The sequence below is a fragment of the Synchiropus splendidus genome, chromosome 4 (assembly GCF_027744825.2).
Source record: "Synchiropus splendidus isolate RoL2022-P1 chromosome 4, RoL_Sspl_1.0, whole genome shotgun sequence".
Lineage (NCBI taxonomy): Eukaryota > Metazoa > Chordata > Actinopteri > Syngnathiformes > Callionymidae > Synchiropus > Synchiropus splendidus.
This window is the reverse complement of record NC_071337.1, coordinates 28,348,114-28,371,690: the sequence shown is the minus strand read 5'-3', so window position 1 is coordinate 28,371,690 and position 23,577 is coordinate 28,348,114. Positions and strand designations below refer to the sequence as shown.

The following is a 23,577-nucleotide window of genomic DNA, read 5'->3' as shown; positions in this document are numbered from 1 at the left end:
ACTTAACAGGGACATTGATAACATACCCTATCTATTTGGAGACCACAAAATGCACTTGTTACCAGAGTCGTGGGCTGCAGAGAAACAGGCTGCCAGCATTTTAAAGTGACATTTGTACATCAGCGACTCAAAAGAGCACCTAAGTGCGGTTTGAATCCTCACTAACATGGACGGTGTCGTGGCCTGTCCTGGTTCAGAAAGAGCTTAGTCACAATCAAGACAAATATGCCAGCACATATAGCAGAAATTAGATTTCACTCAAAATACTAATGAATGAGAGGAGTGAACTGAACTGACGCAGGCCGGAGAGGTGCTTCAGGCAAGTTCCCGAGAGAGGAGACCTGGAGCAGTAACAGGTCAAGATGGGAAGATTTTCTCTCTCAGTCATCTCGACAACCTTTGACACTCCACCAGAAGAGCATGTAGAGGTTTCTGGGCCGGGTGACTCAATGAAATCAAATTGTGGATGATCGAACAATAGCTCAAAAAAGCAACATTAGTGGCATGTGACACAATCAAACACCACGCAGAGCAGCATGAACAATGATTTTCGCCAATCATCGTTCAGTATTCGAATGTGTTTCTTAAAGACAAAAAGGCGCAGGGGAGGTGAAATTAGCTCTGCAAGACTGCTGACAAAATTCGGACAACCTACTCCACCATTCTCAAAGCGCAGAGAATAATCTGGCCCCAGCTAACTGACCGGTCAGCTGGTGACCGAACAGCACAGGTTCAACACAAGTCGAAATGATTATGACTCTCCGACCCATGTATCACACGTTTCCTCTTTATTTGTGCCAAATATCAACTGCAGCCTGTTCCAACCGTCATCATGGCCACTCTTCAGTGCTAAGTGTGATCCAAAGTCTGCATACAGAGTAAGTTTTTGGTTTAATGTGTTGTGTTTAATGTGTGAGCAAGAATAGAGTTGCAGGGTTCAATCAAGTTATCTACAGCCTTCAGTTGACATTATCAGCCTATTATATAATGGATAATGGTGTTAGGTATTTTAAATTATTATTATTATTATAGAATACTTTAATTAAAAAAACATGTTGAAAATATTCAATGATCTAAATATTACATTTATTTGACAAACATATATGTAAATCATTCTGATTCTGATTCTAAATATGTTCTTGACTATTTATGCAATATTTAAATAAAAATAGTGAAAAACATATATATTGGTATTTGGCCAAGTTTTTTCAATTTTATTCAGCTTCAGCTTCAGCCACAAACTTTCAATTCAATACATCCCTATGTCAAATTGATCTATTCTCTCAGGGTGGTTGTAGTCATTTCTATTTAATGACTGTTTAGTGAAACGTGCTGCAGGTTTTACTCAAAATGTGATTAAAATCAATGTATTTCTCATGGTTTCTAACCATATGTATAGTCAGTTTTTCAAAACTTAGACAAAAAAGTAATTGGTCATACCAGTAAACTTTTTTTGTCTTGAGACAATAAGCGAAAAGGTGTTTACCTCACCATCGTTCCCTGCAGTGAATTTTTCAATGGCTTCTCTCATGTTCCACAACAGCATTCCTGAAAGCAACAGAACAACACAGCTATAAACATACCAGAAACTAATGAACGAGGACATCAAAACACTTGGATATATAAATATACCATCACCAATGAAGCATCCACCATGTCTGGAACTAAAGAGCCAGGCTTCAATTGGAAGGGGGGCGTCTGCTGTGAGCAAGTATGCCCATTGCTGGGAATATTTAGGCACACAACACCTACACGCAATATAGGAAGCAATTTTGAGTGGCCCGAGCAAAACAAAGGATTCTACTGTCAACCCGGAACTAAACCGGTGAGCTTTACGATATGAGGCTGCAACACTAACTAGAAGATCACACTATTAACACATTACACTACTATTTTGGGATGGAGAGATTTTGTTGAAAACGATGTATGTATGGCTTCAGAAAAGAAGTTTGGTGCCAGATGAAGACACACACAAGCACACTCACACATACACTTACAAGGACGATGATGGTGCTATAGAGTCTTCAATGAGAATTGAAGCAAAGCAGAGCAACAAAATAGTATGCTGCTGAATGGAGCCATTCAAAACATTGATTCCTCCAGCACTTAAAATGTGCTAACTATGGCAATAGAGTATGCAACTGATAAGGAGGATAGCTCAACGGACATACTTCATCCATAATTCTTCCAGCTGCATCACACACACAAATTAATTCAATCTAAAGTACCACACACCTGCTGAACAAATAAACTCATTTGCATTTGACTGTTAATGTTAATGTTGAGAATTCAAGAGCCAATCCTCTTTTTCTTTGGGACTCTATGGGATGTTTGTATAAGTATGTTAGGTATTTCCGTATAAACTGAAAAATCCTTAACCAATTAAAAAAAATCTCCAGCAGATTTATAACATATATTTATAACTCCCCCTCGCTCTCCCTCTCTTCCAGGATTTAGACGTGTTGGAATCATTTTTAATGTGTACACTTGCATTGTGATGCAGATATGGACGCACATATGCCTGATGTGATTACTGAACATATACACTAAATGTGGGTTCAGAATGAAAGAGTTACAGATACAGATTGCTGGCCAAACATCCTTTTGAGAATTGGAGCACATTAACAGACGAACCTGACCCCAAAACGCATCTTATATAATATCCCTGGGAGGAAACGCATCCTCCACCCCGTCTCTTTGAACTGGAGCCGCTGCTGGGGATGCAGTCTAACTGAGAACAGCGCGTCCTAAAATGAGGTCAGAGTGCAGGACAAACAGTCTGCCGTCATGGCAACATGATGCCACCGACCAAATATTCTGAGAGCCCTTGGGAGAGGTTAATGAATCTGTCATTGGTGAAGTAGGAGGCAAATGACGGACACCATCTGCACAGACTGACATTTTGGTGAAAACTGCACAAGACTCAACTAAAAGGTTATACTGTACTCTCTCTAAAATGACATTATCATAAAAAATTTAATCAAAGGTGCATGGGCCTAAACCTTTCTCCTTTTTGAAAGAAGTCAGAACAGCGTTCCATAGCTCCTGTGTCTACCATGAACAGTTATCTTCAATGATGAGCATCAACCAAGCTGTCTCTTCTAACACTTATATGTTTGTTATGTGTGTCTCTGCGACTCTTCCCTGGAGAAGCTGGTTCCAAGGAGAAAGTGACTTATGCACCCTGTACATCCCTCTCTGCCCCATCTGCTAAACCACCGATTAAAAGTCTAACTAGTCAATCAAGGAAAAGAACCAGACTAAAATCAATTTGTCCTGTTGTTTATAGTCATCCTTTTAGTTGTTTTTTTTTTAATAAGCTCTGTGTGACTGAAGAAGTGTGAATGTTTATAACCTTGAAAGATTCAGATGCATCAGGTCCGCATGTTTTCGTTCCCTCAGCCCAAGAGACAGGTCTGTGGATCAATGAAAAACAAACAAATCAGATCAACATAAGCCAGTGAGGGAAGGAGAGCGAGTGCAGTGGTGTGGAGTCTTGGTCACCAGTAGCAGAGCCATTAACTCGACACTTTACCGTGTTTTCACAGCCGACACCTCAGCGCTTAAGAGGTCACTAAGGTTCCCCATTGATGGTCAGGTAAGACAGAAGGGAAAGCAATAGATGCTGCACAGGCAAAACACAGTCCTTTGTTTAGTGATAAGTAGTGATAGTTTACTGAAGATAAGTCATGAATCAGAATCACAATTAATTAACTACAACAATTGTGTTTTACCTTCTAAGACATTACTCAAATATCCTACTTTTCATAGAAAAAGACTAATTATATCATATCATATCCTTTTCATTTCCTATCAGGGGATTGGTACATTATGTCACACATAGCGCCCCTTGCTTAAAGGTTGGTGACCCCTGCTCTAGATCATAATCTGGACCACCACTAAAACAAAATGAGCTGTAGCTGAGCTTCCATATCCTGTTATCAAAATGTATTGAAATTTAAGTGAAAACCATTCACAACTTTTCCAACTTTTTATTTTTCATACAAGCGTTGTTGAAACAGAACCATCTTGGCAGAGGTAATTGTAAAGTAAATTTCTTCTGCTTTCGAACCCACATCCCTATTGTTGTTTGAATACTGTACTTACAATCATCCCACCCTGCTGTCGGGCAGAAGCTGCCTAATAAATAAGTAAGAACACAATGACTGATGCTATTGACCAAAGAAATCAGATAAAAAAAAAATCAATACTATGACGATGCTATTAATACTGATAACAATGAAGATGTGCATATTATTAAATATCTAGAAACTTTGAGTGACAAGAAACACTGTCATTAAACATGCCATAAGGTTCAGTAATGGATGAAATGTTAAAAACACATAATATAACCAAACTCCAAATTGGTAATAACTGTCAGTTGAGCAGAAAAGGGAATGACCATGTTGTTCATTCATTCTTTCATCATTGGCGAGTCATTCTTAACTTGAACTTTAACACGGGCCCAAACCATGGAGGTCCAACAAAAAATCTCACCACATCTGCAGCTCATTGACCATGAAGGACGATTTTGAATGGCACAAGGAAATCAGAGTGGCCAGAGGAAAGCCATACAAGCAAAGGAACTACACATACACACTTCCTATCGCCACAGATGTCATGTCCCTGTCACTCGTCTATCCATGGAAGTCACACTACAACTTTCACCTTAAGTAACGTAACGTTGTGCTCGAGACTTCACAGTATGTGTTGTATGGTGATTACATGGGCGCTCTTGTTCGACCCATCATTTGAAAATGAGCTATGCTGTTTAAAAAACATGGAGGAACTAGGGGCACGCAAGTTACCACTGCAGTAAGACTACATCCAGCAAGCTGCACAACGGTTTGTAACATCACTTCTCCATGAACCATGAGGACAATGTAGCTACAAAAACAAAAAACCTGTGCACTTATTTTTAGGGACATGGCTACTTGGAATGAATCAAGGATAGATCAGGGCATCGCCAGTCACAGTGTGTTTAAAAAAACCTGTTACTGAAGACGATTACATGCCAAACCAAACTCGTCTACCGCCAGTGCATTTGTACAGACACGTGACAGGAACAGTCAATAAATGACTATTGACAATGAGGTGAGGAAGCTGTGATATGACAGCGGACCCCCACTATCACACAATGTCAGGAGGACGCCTCTATGTCATCACAGCCACTCTGAACTTAATTAAAAATGAATGCAAACATTGCAACTTTGAAAAGCGCTTCAAAAATTACATAATCATTTAGCAACACTGGATGAAACAGATGCATGATGACAGAGACATTCACTAGCAAGGCTAAAATTGTTTCACACGACAAAAATTAGATTAAAATTAATCTTCTCTTTCCCACTCATTTTAAAGTCTTCAACTAATCTATATATATTTTTTACTATTTTAAGACGTCCGCTGTGCGTACCAGTATGAGCTCAAAGTTTTGCAAAAACTTCGACTTACAGACAAGAAATATGATTGCGATTGCACATTTAGAGCATCCATCCATCCATTCATCCTCATCCGCTTATCCGTTCCCGGATCGCGGGGCAGTAGCTTCAGCTGCCCACGCCAAATGCTCTTCTCCCGGGCAACATCCACCAGCTCCAACAGAACCATGGCATCGGACTTAGAGGTGCTGATCCTCATTCCAGTCGCTTCACACTCAGATGGAAACCGATCCGAGTTGAAGGTCGCACCGAGAACCAAACCATCTGCAAATAGCAGTGACTGGATCCTCAGGTCACCAAACCGCAAACCCTCCCGACCAGAGCTGCGCCTTGAAATCCTGTCCATTTAAACCAAAAACAGGATTGGAGAAAAAGCACAACCCTGGTGGAGGCCAACCCCCACCGGAAACACATCAGACTTGCACCCAACTCCCGCTCCAGAAATACAGAGATTGAACTGCTCTTAATAGGCAGCCTCGTACCCCATACTCCCGAAGCACCTCCCACAACTTGTCCCTGGGCACCCAGTCATACACATTCTCCAAGTCCACAAAGCACATGTAGACTGGCAGATCATACTCCCACCCTCGAGAACTGTTGAGAGAGTAAAGAGTTGGTCCGTAGTTCCACAGCCAGGACGGAACCTCTTGAATCTGAGGTTCATCAATCGATCAGACCCTCCTCGCCAGTACCTTAGAGTAGACCTTACCAGGGAGGCAGAGGAGTGTGATTCCCATGTAGTTGGAACACACCCTCTGGTCCAACTACAGAGGAATCTGTGGTCTGGGGACTGACCCAGACATCCACGCAATGTTGAAAAGGCGTGTTAGCCAAGACAGCCCCTCAACACCCCTAGGGAGCTCTAGTACCAAGTGCACTTATGAGCTTCTCAATGGTTGAATATGGTGTTTGTGATGGACAAACCATGACTAGCACAGAAGTCCAACAACAAACAGCCATTCGGGTTCCGATCAGGCAGACAGTTCTTCGCAATCAAGCCTCTCCAAGTTTCTCCGTCGTTGCCCACATGTGCGTTGAAGTCTCCCAGGAGGACAATGGAATACCCCAGCGTGGCCCCACACAAGACCCCACCAAGGGCCTCCAAGAAGGTTGAATACTCTCACAAACAGCAGTCAGGTTTGGCTCCTTAAGCCTAAGCCGCAGAGAGGCAACCCTCTGGCCCACCTGAAAGAACTCCAACACACAGACGCTCAGCCAGGGGCTTGTGAGTATCCCGACGCCCGCCTGGCGTATTACACTTCGAGCAGCACCAGAGAAGGCAAGAGTCCAGCCCCTATCAAGGAGCTGAGTTCCAGAACCCAAGCTGTGCGTGGAGGTGGAGCATTACCAGATTCAACTGGTAATGCTCCACAACCTCGTTACCTCAAACCTCACATCACATACACAAACCTCTGTAGCTGTGGCTGTCTTCCTTTTATTCTTTTGTCTGATACTTCAATGTCTAACATTATCAGGTTCAATACATTGCGTGTCTGTACTCTCCTGGTGTTCAGTCCACCTGAATCCAGCCTCCCTAACATTGTATCCAAACCTTTCTACATCTAGTGTCCCTCTAATGTGCTGTTTTCTAATCAAGCTCTTCTAAGGAACTTCCAACATAAACCTCTACAGCTTCAACTCCAGCGACACTGTACTAGAGCTACTGTCTCTAAACCATACATCATGGCAGGTCTCATTATAGTCCCTTTCCCTATAACACCCACTAATCTGTCACAGATCAGATCTGAGAGTCGTCTCCTCCAACTCTACCCTACCTTCATTCTCCTCCACTCTCCTCTTCACCTCTTTTCATCTCTGCTCATCACTACTTCCATCTACAAAAATGAACAAAAAGTACAAGTTTAATTTCAGTGGCAACTAACAACTCAGAAATATAAATGCCAGCAGTAATAGAATCTCACAAACTTCAATTCATTGGACAATAAATACAAAAAAAGAAAATCAATGTCTGGTCGAGAAGATTCATTTGACAGTGTCAGATTTTCATTAACATGTTTTTAAAGTAGAGGATGAGTCATTCAAAATCATGTCTAGAGTGGCAGCTTTTGATTTGGGCTGAACAGAATTCTCCTGGCACACGACTGATTCTAAACAATAGGGTTGACAAGATGACAAGTGTGGCCACCAACAACATTATGCTTCTCCTAGCAGTTAAATGTTGATGTTACAAAGCACAACTTTACTAGCAGTGGCAGATGAATAAGGAGGTGACAAAAGAGGTTGAGGAAATAAATCTGTCATCTAAGTGTGTCAGACGATGCCAAGAATTTGCACCTTTATTAGAGCACAATTATGTATTTGATCGTCAACACTAGATTATTGTGCTCATGAACAGCCAAATGAGGACAAAGGGAAGAAGAGAAAGAGTGGGAGAGAGAGATGTACCTGCGGCAGTAGTGCAGAGCTCCAACCAGACAAGCTCTGAGGCAAACATCACCATGTCTCTCAGCTTTCTTCCTTTCACTTCTTTTTAATCTGACACACTGCTCCCCCCATCGCTATCTGTCTGTCTCTCTCCTATGCCCTGAGCTGAGTTCTGTGTGTTCTGTACCCGCCTTCTTCCATCTCACTAGCTCTAATGTGCTTTGGCGTGCGTAACCCACGGGTGTGTTAGCGCTGCTGCCGCCATCCTACAGCCAGGTCAAGAGGGCAACTGAAGTGGTGCGATGCTGGTTGAGACATCATCATCAGCCACTGCTGTTTGTCAAGCCTCACCTCATGTGCTGTCTGACACGGCCTCGACTTGACAAGGTAGCAGACAGATAAACAACAACAGTCGATCATCACGAGGGTGTGAGAGTACCAATTTGTCATTACATACATGCAGAAAAAATAGCTCTATGAGACTACAGCAATCTCAGGCCCGCCTAGTGGCCACAAATGTTATATAAGCGTGTTCCTAATGTCCTACCAGGAAATAAACATCTGTCAAGGTAAATGTGAGTATAAATCAATAAAAATTGGATCCAAGTTTGTCAAATGTTTTCAATCACCCCAAAAAATATATATGCGGAGGGCCGGTGCCCTGATGTGACACCACTGTACACAAAATGTTCTTTCATTCACCACATATGTGTGCTTCAGGCTGGAAATATAAAACTCTCACCTGTGGACATGAGTCTGTCTATCACTCCTGCGGTTAGCCAATGAGGAGGTGAGATGACACAAACGCCTTCACGCCCAAGTGATGATGAAGCCCTCAAGCCTGTAAGAGAGAATGGAGGTATAAATCATAAATGACTGACACCACCAGGCACTGTTTGCATCCTTCTGTTGCATTATTAACAAGCTCTCCAGCAGTGATTGTATAAGTTTATCTCACTCCTGTGTGCTCTTACATCCCCTCAAAAACATCTGCAGAGACAATCCCGACCTACCAAGAAAAGGAAGACAACACGGACATTATCGAGACATTAAGGATGTATTCTGGAAAGAAAAAGTCTCGGACATCGACAAACAAAAGACAATGCAGACAGGAAGAGAAAGAAAACGTAGGACAGGGAAATTAGCAACGTGACAGATAAACTGAAGGGTACATGAGAGAAACAAGACAGAACAATGGATGAAACTATGTGATCACAAGTCAGAAGGAGGAAGAAAAAGATGGAAGCTAAGACAGCCTTAGAGAAAGAGAGAACAACAAGGCGCAGGGTGCCAGTGCGCATGCCAGCCAACAAAGAGGTGGGAGACGTTTGTCAAAGCAGAGTCGCGCAGAGCTGAGGAATTCTTGTCGTTGGCTCGGACACATTCCTCTGGTCATGGGGTGTTAACCCATGAAGTACCAATAAGCTACAAACTGATGACAAACACCGATATCGTCAGACCGACAAAAGCAATATCATACGACCCATGTCGTCAAATAGATGACAAGAACCAGGCTTTTAGCCAGGCAAGAGCACCTTGTCATTTAACTGACACAATGCGTATTAAACTGCTTTGTAGAAAAGTATGGCTCCATCACCATACTGACTGGAGCTAATACATCCATTGATGCGCAAGAGCAGTAATTCTCACCTGGTGGGTCACCTCCCTACGCCAAGGGAAAAAATTATTATATAGGGAATCATTTTTCATGGAACACACTGTAACACAGCAGACTGTAGTTTGCATTCAAACACAACCATTTTGCACAGACAATGGACCTACAGACGAAAGAAACAAAGCAGGTACAATTTTTTTGAACAAGACAGCTACTATGCACATTTTCATCCTTGTAGAAAAGTAACAAAATGACAAAATAGTCATATAACATGTAGTAACAAGTAACACATTGTAATGTTTGTGATTAACCAGAGGATTGAAATAGACTTTCATCTGTTCACTTCTTAATAAACATAATTTGACTTATGTGACTTATGTCTGAATCACAACTGATGGTGCTGCCCGCATGACTGAAAAACACTTGCTGAGCTCGATATGAAAGTTGAAGCCATTATTCTTTAGCGCGTAGAGCCCTGGCAGCAAATGATATGTTACCTGTGCTTCATGATACATAAAAAGATAATGGAAAAGTGCTGCCCTTATCTCTAAAACATGTTATCATCAAAATATGAATGGATGTCTGTCACTTCTAAACAGCCAATAAAGGGTGTATAGCTCTCTTTGTTTCACAATGTTTTTCTCCATTGTGTGTTTTCTGGCAAACAAACTGCCCCATATCTCACAGCAAATATCTTTGGCAAGAATTGAAATAAAGCACATAGCTCTGAATAAACAGCTTGCGTTTACGGGAGGGAATGTGTGCGAATGTATGTGCATAAGGCTTAGCAAAAACACATTGCACAAATATCAGGACAAGAAGAGCTCTATTGTGTCGCCGGGAGAATGTGCCACTTATTCTTCTACAGCTAGATTCGGGGCATGTGGGGTGACATCAGCACAAAGTGGAGAATGAAATGTGAGGCCTTGACGATAGACTGCAGACTATTTTTCATGCGTGCACTCTCTCACTTTTCAACAGCATATGATAATCAGGATGTGACCGACACATGACCCGTCCAGTGGTCGGTAAAACTAAGATAGGCTACAGTGGTAGTGACTCACAGAGCGGCCAAATTAAAGTTTGTGTGCTCACTGCTCCAACACTAGGGCACTTATCTGTGAAGTTAATCATGACGGAGTGACTAAAGGGAACGTAATTCCATTACTGTGAAAGCCTATTGATGTTTAGAAAAGGCCACTGAGGGCAACGGTTTACAAAGTAGTCAGCTTAAGCAACATTTTCTAGAAGGTATACTTCCATAATTGACATACTTCTTTCAACATTATTGATGATATTACACAATTTGTACACTCTGCCTTAAACCTTGGAAGAAAGTGAAAACAACAGGTGATCACAAAATGTGAGGAAGTCTTCGGTTTGTTCAATAAATGGACAATTCTATCCGTTAACATTGTCAGAGAATGCGAGTTACAAGCGCTCAGCCAATGGACAGTCATTGGAATTGGGATCAGAGGGGATGATGACAATTCACAAGAGATGTTTAGATGACTGTGCTTCAGCTATTAGCAAGTCTGTGTGATACGAATCACAGCAGGAATTTCCCATCATAGAGGTTAACCTGACCACTTCCAGCCAGACTAATGACTGACACAAAGCAGTCACACATGGTTCAAGTGTTCTACTTTTTTTTTTGCTCACTTCCAATCCATGGTGGCCACCGAGAGTCATTACGTGTCTTCCTCCACCATCTGCATCTGGCCACGCAACCTTTCAGCTCCATACTTCCCCATATTAGTTGTTCCTATGATGGGGCGTCGCTAAACATTGTCCTCTGCTAGTTTAAAATATGGTCTCAAAAATACAACTCTGATGGAGTCATTTGTAACACATCTTAGGAAAACAACACTTTGTGAGGAATCCAAAGGCTTGTTTTCCAGACATCCGACTAAATCACTATCTGATGGAGAATCGATGGGATTATACATAGTTTTAATTGGGAGCGTTTCAGTGTTTATCCAGACCATTTTAGATCCCATGAGTTTCTATTGAAGATATTCAACAATCTCATACTGTTTTGGACCTTCTGACATTGATTTGTAGCACCAGAAACTTGACTGTCAGAAACTTGCCTCTTAAACATTGCCTGGATCTCCCACTCAGTTTTAACCTACTGATGATGTGTTGTTCCAATGGAAATCTAATCTAATTTAGTGCAACTAATCTGATGACGACTGCACATCACCAGACTATAATTTGAAGAAAATAACTAACTAAACATGGAAGTTGACTATTGAACTAAGTGGGCAATAAAGTTATTTAGGCCATAATGATACACCAAAAGACTGTAATTCAGACCAGCCTAGCCCAATATCAATCCATTGGATGATGACTTTCAGCACTCCACACTGTAATTCAAGTCCATTATTTTAACTAACCTGCATAGAATTCATACTAAAGACTGTAATTCAGTATTCTGACTACATGTACACCAACCTGGTTTCAGTCCCCAGTAACAATTTTAAAACTACATCATTTCAAGCAGATTATAGTATATGAGATGTTTTAATTTGGCGAGACTCAATAGTGATACAAGACATGTTTAACAGGAAAACATCCCACATCCCACACTGACAAGTTCAACGGAAGGACATGTCGCGCAGTAGCATTCTTCAGCATTCAACTAAGCCACACAAACAAAATGTGGGAAACATACAGACTGCTGTCAGCATGGGAATTCCTGAGGTCTGTCCCGTCCATTAATATATGCTGTGGTTGGTTGCCATCAATTATGAATAGGAAACACATGCGCTGAAGAGACAGGATGGTTCAGCGTCACCCAGCAGAGAACATTTTTCACATTTTTGAGAAGTAGAAATTGAATGTTTAAGTAACATAAGCCAGTGTAAATGTTCAGTTTGGCAATTGATAATGAAAATCTATCTTTTTTTAACCTCAATACTTCAACATAGTTCAACAATAGTTGCCAGTCAGACATTAAGGTTCATTTAGCATGTTTAAGCAGGTGATAATGGGCTGCAGAAATTGATCATCTTCTTCCAGTTTTTAAAAAAAGTGAGCGAACCATGAAGAAAAGTTACACAGTATGTAAAAGTCCTGTGTTTCCCACAGTAAGATGGTTTAGTCTTTCACATTATTCATTCTAAACTTCTGGTCTTTCCACCAGTGTTGCATGTGTATGTACAAATTTTACAGATTACACACTCACTCAGATGGAAACTTACAGTGACTGCCTAACTTCAATAATGTCCAACTATGGGTCTCTTTTGTGTGCGTTTCTTGCACAGAAAGGAAGCAAGTACATGATCTGTGAATAAAGATGCTATTGTATTAGTCATGATGTGTTAGAGGTGTTGTGTTAGTCACATCTCAACTAAACCAAATGTCTTCATTAAAACTCAGAGCAGGCTTGTTTCCTGCTGTCTTCACTGAGTGCAACAGCATATAGAGGGATATTTAGGTCAAAAGATGTCATAAAACAAGTCCTCAAAAATCTAACTACTTTTCAAAACCATCATGTCAAAAGCCTTGTCTCTACCAATGGCCCAGCAGTAATGTTAGACAGGTTAGATATGAGATAAATAGCCATTATACATGCCACTACTGCGCAGTTTAAATTCATCAAACATAAAGAAATATAGGCACAAGCGAGGCCATTAATTCTTTTCTCATGAAAATCACAACAACCCAACATACCACAGGCACTGTCAAGAACATTCTTTAGAATAACCTCAGAGGCACTGACAAAGTTCAAAAGCACGGTAAAAGCACAACATTGTAAACATTATTGGCCAATCTTGTGTCGATATCTTGCTTGAAGTCACATTCAGAACAGACAGAAAGTGACTCATTTGCTATTAATCACAAGTTAACCAGCTTTAGTGTGACTAAAAATTGAGTGTAAGGATACAGAATCTGGAAGTAGAGAGTGAAAAAAGACTCACACTAGCTCAGGTAACTTATGATACTAACTCATCATCCTCATTTGACTCAGTCCCCATGACACTTTGGGTTGAGTCAGGAGGAAAAAGAGCCGGTGCAATGAATGGGCAGCTGAAATCACTGGACTTAGCATTTCAGTAGTCGTCTCTGTATCTCCATGCTCGGACCAACCACCATGGATAGCCACAAAGAATCCAGGCTGAAGAACAGTGCACAACAAGCTCAACAATGTGGACTATGGAAAATATTAATTTTGTGTGGTTGTGCTTGTTAATTTATGTTGTTGCTGTAATCACTTTTTCATTGCTCTTGTTACTGTATTTTATCACTCAAGTCACAATAATGATGTGGCTATTATCTTGTAATAAAATACTTGTCAATGATTCTGCTATGCGTGGGTATATAGGTAAGTAAGAAATGCACAGTTGGCCCCAAAATAACACATAGACAGGTTCACAGTAGTAGTAGCAGTAGCATTATCAAGAAAAAGCACAGTAAATCATAGTCAGTGGAAATAAATGTGTAGTCAAATGACAAAATGCGAGATCACCAACATATAAATTCTAAAATCATTGAAGATCAATGAAGAAATTGACAATCTCGAATCAAGCGTGATTGAAATACTTCAAGAAGAAGCTGTAGTTTGAACTAAGTACAGCTCTGGCGGCTGATCGCAGGCGTGCTTGCGTTGATTCAGGATATTGAGATTGTGGGAATCACATTATGTCAGCCAATTAACACTGACAAGCAGACAAAGGAGCAAACTAAAGCTAATGTTTCCGCTTGAAGAACGTTGTGCTACTTCCACAGTCTTAAGGTGTCAGACCAGCCTGTGCGAACGCTGCTGTCTCTTCAGGCAGCCGGGGCCTCTTTCCCTTTAAGGCCCAAGCGTTCAAGAGTATGTTGACCCCGCCAGTGAGTTCATACCATAAGCAGACCCATATAGCTTCTCCCCGTGATCACGAGCCTGCTGAGCTGCCGCCTCAGTTATGTAAGATTACATAACACCAGGTCTGTCTGTGCAGCATTTCATGACCTGGAGGTGATCAGGAGCAGAATCCAGGGTGCCGCGCAGGTTCAGCAAAGTTGACTTTAACAGCTAACAACGGTGTTTATGTGTGAATGTGTTGAACTGTACAGTTGATTAGCTGTTACCCCCACATGCACAGAACACATCCACCACATGCAGCTTCATTTTATTGGGCATAAAAGCGACGATGTCTGGGAGGTCGAGACGCCACCGCACAAAAGAGTCCTCCCCCGCCAGCATGTTCCACTGATATCATTGTGTATTAATCCACATTAATTAAGCGTGCATTCGGTAAGGGCCCATAATTAAAGAAGTAGGCCAGTGACCGTCCAAGTTCATTCATTCAGCATTTTCCAACAAATATTCCCCCACTCACTCGGCTCCTGATCATCTCTTAAGATCCAAAAGTATTGTTCATCTTTACTTTGAGAGAAGAAAGATCCAACAATAGATAAATACAATCCTCACAAATGTCTAGAAATTGTCATTTTGAACTCTGCCACATGATAAAAATTGCAAAATTACCATAAATTGTGGGTCGATTAGTTGATGAACAGATTAGGGGAGGATTTAACGTTAGTAATTATTTAGTTCATATTACAAGGTTAGGGGATTACAGGGAGGGGGGGTAACTCTACATTGTATTTGGTCTCCTCCTTTTTCACAGCAATGTTGAAGGCTAGTTACTATATTTAAGATCTGCGGGTAATGACTAGTTAACTGAAACTAAAATTGATCATCAAAAAATGTAAAAATAAAATTATGAGACGAAAATTTTAAATATTATGCAGATTGTTTTTAAAACAAACAACTTATCTCCATCAACTCAAAAATTTTGTTTTGCAATTTTTAATTTTATGGACATAGTAGCACAACGAACACAAGGCTATGTAGGAGGTACAAACCCTCATGAGAAGTTTTTGTTTCATCCTGTCTTCAATATCAAACATGAACTGCAAATCCCAAACAGCAGACAGAAAGTTACGGCTCATGCTATCACAGGTGTCCTATCGACTTTGTGTGCTGGCCTCCTATATGTGGGCCCCGAAAACCTGGTTCTGTGTTCTGTTTCCACATCCCCCATCTCAATGTGAGCGCCGGTAATCTTTGAGTAAAAGAGTGCAGCGATAAGAGGAATGCAGCAAAAAGCAGAGATGGGACAGATAGGATGGAGGGATTACCCAACTTAGATAAAATAAAGGAGCTTAAAAGAGAAAAAATGTTGGCAATAAAGGTACCGGACACGATTATATACTTACAAGTGACCTGAGACTCAGAGAAAGAGTGAGGTGAAGTCAAGTCTTTCGCAATGCTGAAGTTATTTTTTCCCGCAATAATGCCAATTCCTATCAGGTCGTCCCTCCTTCCTAAGTCTATTCCCTCCTGGTCCCCCTTCTTTTCTCTCCCCCTCCAGTTTTCCCTCGCCAGTGCCGGTACTCTTACCTCTTATTTTTCCTCGTTGTTCCTGCCTTCTTCTGGAGACCACGCTGTCTGGTTCTCTGCTGACGATTTATCATGGAATCTTCGAAGTGAGCTGCCACTTCAGAACATCAGTTAATGCAGTTTCATGAGCCTGTAGGAAGACACCGCACAAGATTTTTGTAGGAATGTTCAAGCAGTGTGCTGCATGCAGTCAAACATGGAAAAATCCACGGCCTGCATGTTTCAGGGGGCGCCACACGTGAAGCGCCTGTGCAGCTGCCTTCATGTTTGATGGAGCAATGGAAAGGAAAAGAAGCAAATACCCGGGAACGTTGCGTCCAGAGAAAGTCTATAGGAAGAGTGCGTGAAAGGAAGGGTGAGAAGGAGTCCGGGGTGTGTGTGAAGAGGAGGGTGGGGAGCAGCGCGAGCAGGAGAAAAAAGAGAGAGAGCGAAAAAGGGAGGGATAGAGGAGGAGTGTGTCTGTGAGGCGAGGAGAGAGGAGGGAATAGGAATACATAAATTTTCATCGAAGATCCTGGCGTCGGATTGCTCGTTTGTACTAGGCGGCAAACGTGTGTCTGTTTTTGTTCGACCGAGACGATGAAAGGGGAGAGCGGCTGAGGGCTTTGTCTTCCTTCTCTGTCGCGTCTCTCTCTGGTTTCCTCGCTACTCTCCCGTCTCCTGTCTATTCGGCCCATTTTCTGCCTCTGCACTTGAACTCTAAATCCTGTCTGTGCCCCCTCCCCTCTCCTCTCTCTCTTTCACTCTATCTCTCAAAATAGTGCTTGCAGGCATCAGAGAGGGAGCAGGAGGGAAAAGGAGAGGACGAGGGGGACAAAACAGGGGAGATGTTGAGGGGGAGGGGAGGAACTTTTGAGGGGGCTGACAGAGCACAGGGCTGTACGTTTGTCTACATGGCGTTTCAGTACTCCTGCAAGTGCAACCAAACCTGCTTTAATGACGGTTCCTGCAAACAACAACACGCTGACTCATGACACCTCTACGGTGGCAGTGATTAGTAGTAGGGCAACCTAGGGCGGTGTTGTACTGTTTTAGATGTACTGAACTGTTGTTGTAGTACAGGAAGGACCATAGCGGTAAGTAATCCAGCAAGTAATAAAAGTAGTACAGTGATGCCTCGATTTCCACGGTGTAACGTTCAAGAACCACCATGACATCGTAAAATCTGCCAAGTGTAATCCATGTGTTAAAAAAAATGTGGCAAAGAGAAAGGTCACTGCAAAACAGGTGTGAGGAAGGTCTTTGGGTGTTAGTCGAAAAGAGACTGACCTTGATCGCTTCATCTTTGTCCTCTGTTGGTGTGATGAGAGTTTTATGACAGGACGAGACAGGCTCTCCCCCTTCTTTTCGCATGTGGAGGAGTTCTGCTGTCTCGACAACAGTCAGCATCTTCCTCCGGAGCTTAACTTCAGTATCATAACTAGAAAAACAGACCAGTCATCCTATCAGCATATGGCTTGAAACAATCTCACCATTTTCAACACAAGCCCCACACTACATGAGCAGCGATCATATGTGGATGAGACCCAAACAATGATGCTGAAACAGGAGGCTGCTTACTTCACTACTTAACTGAGCCAATTCGCAAGCAGGACACTCAACCGACGCTGATTGTAGCGTCTCACCCATCGGACAATACTGTGCCACGAACCGAATCATTTGGACAAACTAGTCAAAACAGCCTGACCTTATGAATAAACATCAACGGTAACTCCTCCATCGCCTTGCCTCCCATTCTATCCATCACCAGAGCAACAAGAGGAGCTGATGTAATCGCCACTGACTCGTTGTCCTCATACATGTGCTGCACCACCCTCACTTAAACTTCATCACACAGCACCAAACTCATCACAAGCAACTCTGTCACGGGCTTTCTCTAGTCCACAGAGACATCTCCTTCTAACCATCACGGCCCAAACATAGAACGAATATCTGATCTTTTATTTGAACCGCATTTATAGTCATCATGTCCGCCACACTGCCCATTTCAGTTCACGATCAAACGAGCAAACAGCGCCCTCTGCCTGTCGCTTCTCGCAACTACAACGCATCATCTTAAATAAGTTACCTTGTAATATAGCTACTTCGACACAAATCCTGAAAATGAATAGTCATTAAACTGTTGCACCGATGGTTTTCTGACTTTAAAAGTACGAAGAGTGCATGCTTGATATGTGCTAGAGTTCCACTGAAGATGCAGCGTCACCATCCTCCAGCTCGTCCCGTCGGCCTCAGTATCTCTCCTCGTCCGGTTAACAACCTTCTGCTTGGCACAGAACTTACCGATAACTGCAAGATAACGACGTCGAGAAGGTACATAAATGTCAGTCATCTTTAGGTCGTATAAATTAACTTCAAAAAACGACTGTTGTCTGGTTGATGCTAGCTAACACCCGCAGAGTTTTCCACCGGTGGGCGGCCCTTCAGCGCAAAATGAATATGTTTTACTTCGACAATGCACCTTACTTGTATTTTGGGATGTTTCAGATGCCCAGTGTCACGGTTAAGGACGTCAACCAGCAGGAGTTCGTCAGAGCTTTGTCTTCCTTCCTCAAAAAGTAAGTAGCCAGGTAGCACACGTCAATCACGGTCGTGATGCTTTCATGTCAGTAACTACTGCTGTCACTTCTCATTCTTCTTCTGCTATCATGAGTAAAATCCTGTGCCCTTTGTGGCATCATCGTCATTGTGTCTCTAATAGCCCCACGGTCAATCGAAAAAAAAAGAAAATTATCACGAGCAAAGACACAAAAAGCGATATAGTCAGACGCCTGGGTTAATTCCGGCGACCGTCAACGCACCACATCACTGGACACATTCCAGATGTTATCTGTGCACAACAAAGTGATTGATCAAACATAAACAGGTTACATTATGAAGAAATGTTTTCTCAGTATGTTCCAATTTCCTTCATCACCAGCCTGTTCAGCCTTCCCTCCTCTTCATGTCACTCTGAAGAAGAGTGCATGCTGGTGACTGCAATGAGTTGAAAATCTGCTGCTCATGTTGAAGGACCTCCTGAAGTCTAGACCACCTTCTTATTTGAGCCTCCTGTCCCTGGATGGGGATGGAGGCTGGAGGTCCACAACAAACCCCTCTGTCTAACTGATGATTCTCTCCACTGCTCCTCTGTCCTTCACCAAATCACTAAAGCAACCCTGGGTGGCGACAGCAACCTTCTGAAGGTGTCCCATAGTTGGGCCTGGAATCAGAGATTGACCCAGTGAGGAGAAACACTTCCCTTAGAGTATGACTAAGAACCTCCTCGTTTTTAAAGCTCCTCCATGTCAATGAACTGTGGTTGCTTGGTGAAGTTGTCAGTGATATAAGCCACCATGAGGTTGCCCACCTCCCTCCATGGTCATCAGTTTCTCTGCCAGCAGTGATGATGTTGAAGATTAAAGAATTTCTCAAGAGGGAAAAGTACTATGCCTATTTTTTTAAACGCTCAAAGTACTGCCAATAAATAAGTGTGCCCTTGTGCACAGACTGCTAGCTTTATATATATATATATATATATATATATATATATATATATATATATATATATATATATATATATATATATATATATATATATATATATATATATATATGATGACTCAGTCACATAATAAATATTCTTCCAGGTCTGGGAAACTGAAGGTCCCAGAGTGGGTGGACACAGTGAAGCTGGCCAGGCACAAGGAGCTGGCCCCGTATGATGACAACTGGTTCTACAACAGAGCAGGTAAGTGCAGCGTGAATGTGACGTGAGATATCACAGCTGGACAAACACATGGCGAAACGTGTTCCACATAATGCACACAGACCTTTCTGTCAATCTTATCGGGACTGTAAATGTTACATCATAGGCAAGATTCAAGCTGCGTGGAAATATTGCACATCTGACGGTGGAATTTTCAAGAGCAAACCTTCTGTGCGTGGGAGGTTAGAAGACATTCGTGTTCCCTGATCAACCACACCAAAAACGATAGGTGGCCCACTCAGCAAAGCTCTGAAATCGTTATGCGCCATAGAACTGGTGTCAAAACCAAGGCCCAGGGGCCAAATTTGGCCAATCATGTCATTTTGTGTAGCTCACAAGAGCTTTAAGATTCTAAATTGTTCCAATTGCTCCCGCTCAACTCAAGTCATGTTGCTCATGCACAAGGCACCTGAGGAAGATATCAGTGACATGTAATATTTAGGTGATAGGCTTTGTGGAGGTGCCAGTGTGCTGCAGGGAGATACACAAATCTGGTTACTATTGGTTTGGTAGCTGACACCCTGCGCAGCTGCCACATCACACTGAGAGAAAAGATGCTGTCAGCACTCTGATAAAGTCAAATATAAGTTGTTAGCTTATTGGTCGTTTAAAGTGTGCAAAAGACGAACACGTTTGTTACATTTATGTGATCTTTTGTGTATGTCAGTGTTGAACACTGGTAGTCTCCAAGCACAGGGAGAACTTCAATATTGCCCATCTATCACCAGCGAATTTGTGAAGCTATTCACAGAGTGCTAAAATAACCCTCCAAAATTCCACTAGAGACAGTCAGTGCCTTCAGTTCAGATTCTCCCCTCTTATTTCTGTTGAGAGTTCCAGTTACAGGTGTCTCAAGAAATATTAATTTTGCTAGGCCTGTGACGCAGACCTTTCAAACCTCTTCACCTTACTCAGATTAAAGTTAACTTAAATCTTATTCTCACCGTCCACAGCATCGATGGCCCGTCACCTGTACCTGCGGGGGGGAGTGGGTGTGGGCGCCATGATTAAGATTTACGGAGGGCGCCAGAGGAATGGTGTGTGCCCGGCCCACTTCAGCGTTGGGTCGAGGAACGTGGCCAGGAAGGTTCTGCAGGCACTGGAGGGGTTAAAGATGGTGGAGAAGGATCCAAACGGGTAAGAAGAAGAGAGCTATGTGTTCATAGTTATGTGAGGGAGTAAGACATTTGTGTACGTTTCCAGAGGACGCAAACTCACAGCTCAGGGCCAGAGAGACCTGGACAGGATCGCTGGTCAGGTGGGTCCTTCAGGCAGACTTCATGTCTTCATAACGTGTGTGCTGCTAGTAGTGATGCCCTCATTTTCAGTCGCTATTCTCTGTAATCTTTGAATTGAGCTGTTAAAATTGAACCTCACATTATTTTAACTCCATTAAAAAAACTGGGGCTTAGCAGCACACTGCACCTCTGCAGCCCATGATGAGTTGACTGACTGGGAGAAAGAAGTATTTATTTAGAGTCTCTATTAAGTTTTAAAAATTGAGTCAAGAAGGTGAAACATCTGTACACTGACATTGTGGAGACATTGTATTTCCATAATGCTTTCCCCAGCCTCCCCCCCTAAACCTAACCATCCAAAACACACGGCTAATCTTAACCATGACTCTGAACCAAACTGAAACCCAGTGATTATGACCCAGTTATTTTTAAGTTTTTATCCTCAAACCGAAGCTTAACCTTGTCCCCACAAACCAGGATGACCTCACAAGTAGGTCTGTCTAAGAATGAAGAAGAATGGATTTTTTGTCTGTTCATAGCACATAACAGAGGTACCTGGTTTATTTCACATTCATGTGAGTCTTCTACAGCCTGAGGTCACTGACATCATCTGCAGTGTGGAATACAGATATAAGTGTGCAAACTAAGGAATTGCAAGTCTCACAAAGAAGGCAAAGTTCGGAGAATCAATCTAAGTTTGTGCTTGATGTCCAGGTTTCCTCTGCGAGCAAGAAACAGAAAACACTTCAGAGTGCGCCCTAGAGGGATCCATAGTGAAGCTCCCCCTCTGATGCATGAATGTCTTATGTCAGCCACACAAGTGCCAATCTGTCATGTGAGACGCATGTGAAGCAACTCTTATTGAAGGAATGGTGAATATCTTTATTGTCATTCACGTGGAGAAGTCACCATCACAACCAAATAAATACTTGGACATGACCCAAGTGTGTGTTCAGTTGTTGCTCATCACGCTGCTGATCCAGCTGTTGTAGCGGCACACACGAGCATAGACGCTGGGGTGACCCTGCATGGCACAGTCGTACCCCCAGGAGACCACGCCCTGCAACTGACCGCTGCACACCAGAGGGCCGCCGGAGTCTCCCTGCAGACCAAGGACCAAGTGTGAGAAGACGTGAACCAAAAACAATGACAGATTTCAAAGCTTGTCTTATAAGCCCTGGTGCTGTTCTGGACTACTGCTTACGTGTTTATGTTTTGCTGTCATGAGTTGATCTATCACTCACCACTGACTCACCAAAACATTATGATCACACGTCACTACCTAAAGTTAGTCCAGGGAAGGTGAGACAGACATGAGTGGTTTAGTGGCTGCACCCTGGCATCAGGAGGAGTTTGGCATTGCATAGGTTTGGAAACCTAGTCACAAGTTCTCCTCTGGTTCTTCTCATGAACTGGCCACTGATCACAACTAGGCCAGGATCGGTCCGAGCAGCCGAGTCAAACTTCAGTTCCTACACCTGTTGTCTGTTGTTGACTTCATTGCTTGCTTGTAAGTATTGCTACATGACATAACAGGACATCTGCCCGCACACTTGGGCTCTTCATCCCTGATGACCAACTCCGACTCACCTGGCAGCTGCTGGCACCTCCGTGCATGAATCCGGAGCACAGCATGTTCTCAGTGAGCAGGTGTGGGTAGGCGTTCTTGCAGATCCTGTCGTCGATGATGGGCTGTCTCAGACACTGCAGCCTGTCAGGGAAGTTGCCTTGGTCGGACAGAAGACGACAGTGAACGGATGGCTGGTGCCACGGAGCACACGACGGGAGACTCACTGCCGTTGGCGGACATGTTGCCCCACCCGGACACCATGCAGTTCTCGTCGGCCACGGGACAGCGGGTGGGCAGGGCAATGGTCTGGACGTAGCTGTTGAGGGTGGCTGGGCGGCTGAGCTTGATCAGCATGATGTCGTTGTCCAGATTGTAGCTGTTGTACTGGGGGTGCTTGATGAGCATGGCAGAGTCGATCCACTGCTCTGTGCCTTCGTTCACGGCGATGTTGTGCTCGCCGAGACGAACCTGGATGCGTCTGGAGGACAGTGAGAGACCTTTTGAAAACAGTGTCGTGCAAGTGAGCGCTTGACACTGCCCTGCAATCACACTTATAAGGACTAGCAACTGCAGGTCTGTGTAAGTTTAGCTAGAGACTGAAGTGAGAAGTTGTGCTTCTTCAGCAAAGTGATGTAACTAAGAAATCCTAGTTAGAGTTAGAAGTGAACAATCCAGACAACCCGACTTGAAGTGATGGTGCATCAGTTTCGGCCATACTTACGACTTGTAGCAGTGAGCTGCAGACACCACCCACTGGCTGGAGATGAGGGACCCACCGCAGAAGTGGTAGCCAGCGTTCAGGGACACCTGGTAGGGCACAGAGTGCCTGGAACACTCATAGCCTCCAACCACTTTCTCGTCATCAGCAGCAGCAACTGAAAGAAGAAGCACAGCGTTACACGCACTCAACTGAACCGTCAACCTGTGGCGGGGTTTCTCTCACATGCTGCTCCGATCAGAGCCAGAAACACCAGTGCCTTCATGTTGGAAGAACTTCAGAGAGAACTACCTCGTCACTCCCCATTTATACCCCGAGCTTGGAAATTTCAAAAAGGTCAGCACTTTCCAGGAGTGGGAAAGGACCACATGTTGACCTTCTTCGACGTTGAGGCCTCAGTGGTTATCGACCCATGTGTTCTCTGAAGCTTTTTAAGAGTTAAAATGAGTTTGAACTGGAACGCTG

The 23,577-nt window shown here is 43.1% G+C and overlaps 2 protein-coding genes and 1 long non-coding RNA gene across 5 annotated transcripts; 1 reads left to right on the top strand and 2 right to left on the bottom strand.

The window, feature by feature from the left end:
- Window positions 1-1,417: 1,417 nt before the first annotated feature.
- LOC128758257 (uncharacterized) lies at window positions 1,418-18,405 on the bottom strand. Of its 2 annotated transcripts, XR_008414458.1 has the most exons (6): window positions 18,305-18,405; window positions 17,108-17,258; window positions 15,839-15,968; window positions 8,569-8,667; window positions 3,356-3,416; window positions 1,418-1,548 (listed from the first exon to the last, which is right to left on the bottom strand). It is a non-coding gene; the product is annotated as an uncharacterized LOC128758257 (long non-coding RNA). The 2 variants fall into 2 exon arrangements; XR_008414459.1 differs by lacking the exons at window positions 1,418-1,548; window positions 3,356-3,416 and adding an exon at window positions 6,381-7,276.
- LOC128758255 (40S ribosomal protein S19) lies at window positions 18,041-21,881 on the top strand. 2 transcript variants are annotated; one of them, XM_053864252.1, is made up of 6 exons: window positions 18,041-18,151; window positions 18,326-18,396; window positions 19,468-19,568; window positions 20,540-20,723; window positions 20,790-20,844; window positions 21,539-21,881. In XM_053864252.1, exons 2-6 carry the CDS (start codon window positions 18,326-18,328, stop codon window positions 21,584-21,586), a joined length of 459 nt encoding a protein of 152 aa, XP_053720227.1. In that variant the 5' UTR covers window positions 18,041-18,151; the 3' UTR covers window positions 21,587-21,881. The 2 variants fall into 2 exon arrangements, with proteins under 2 accessions (XP_053720227.1, XP_053720226.1); XM_053864251.1 differs by lacking the exon at window positions 18,041-18,151 and having other exon boundaries at window positions 18,310-18,396.
- On the bottom strand, window positions 21,693-23,380 carry LOC128758256 (trypsin-3-like). Its single transcript, XM_053864253.1, has 5 exons — window positions 23,338-23,380; window positions 23,116-23,269; window positions 22,619-22,872; window positions 22,415-22,551; window positions 21,693-21,926 (listed from the first exon to the last, which is right to left on the bottom strand). The coding sequence occupies exons 1-5, from the start codon at window positions 23,375-23,377 to the stop codon at window positions 21,777-21,779; spliced, it is 735 nt and encodes a 244-aa protein (XP_053720228.1). The 5' UTR covers window positions 23,378-23,380; the 3' UTR covers window positions 21,693-21,776.
- Between the last annotated feature and the right edge of the window lie 197 nt (window positions 23,381-23,577).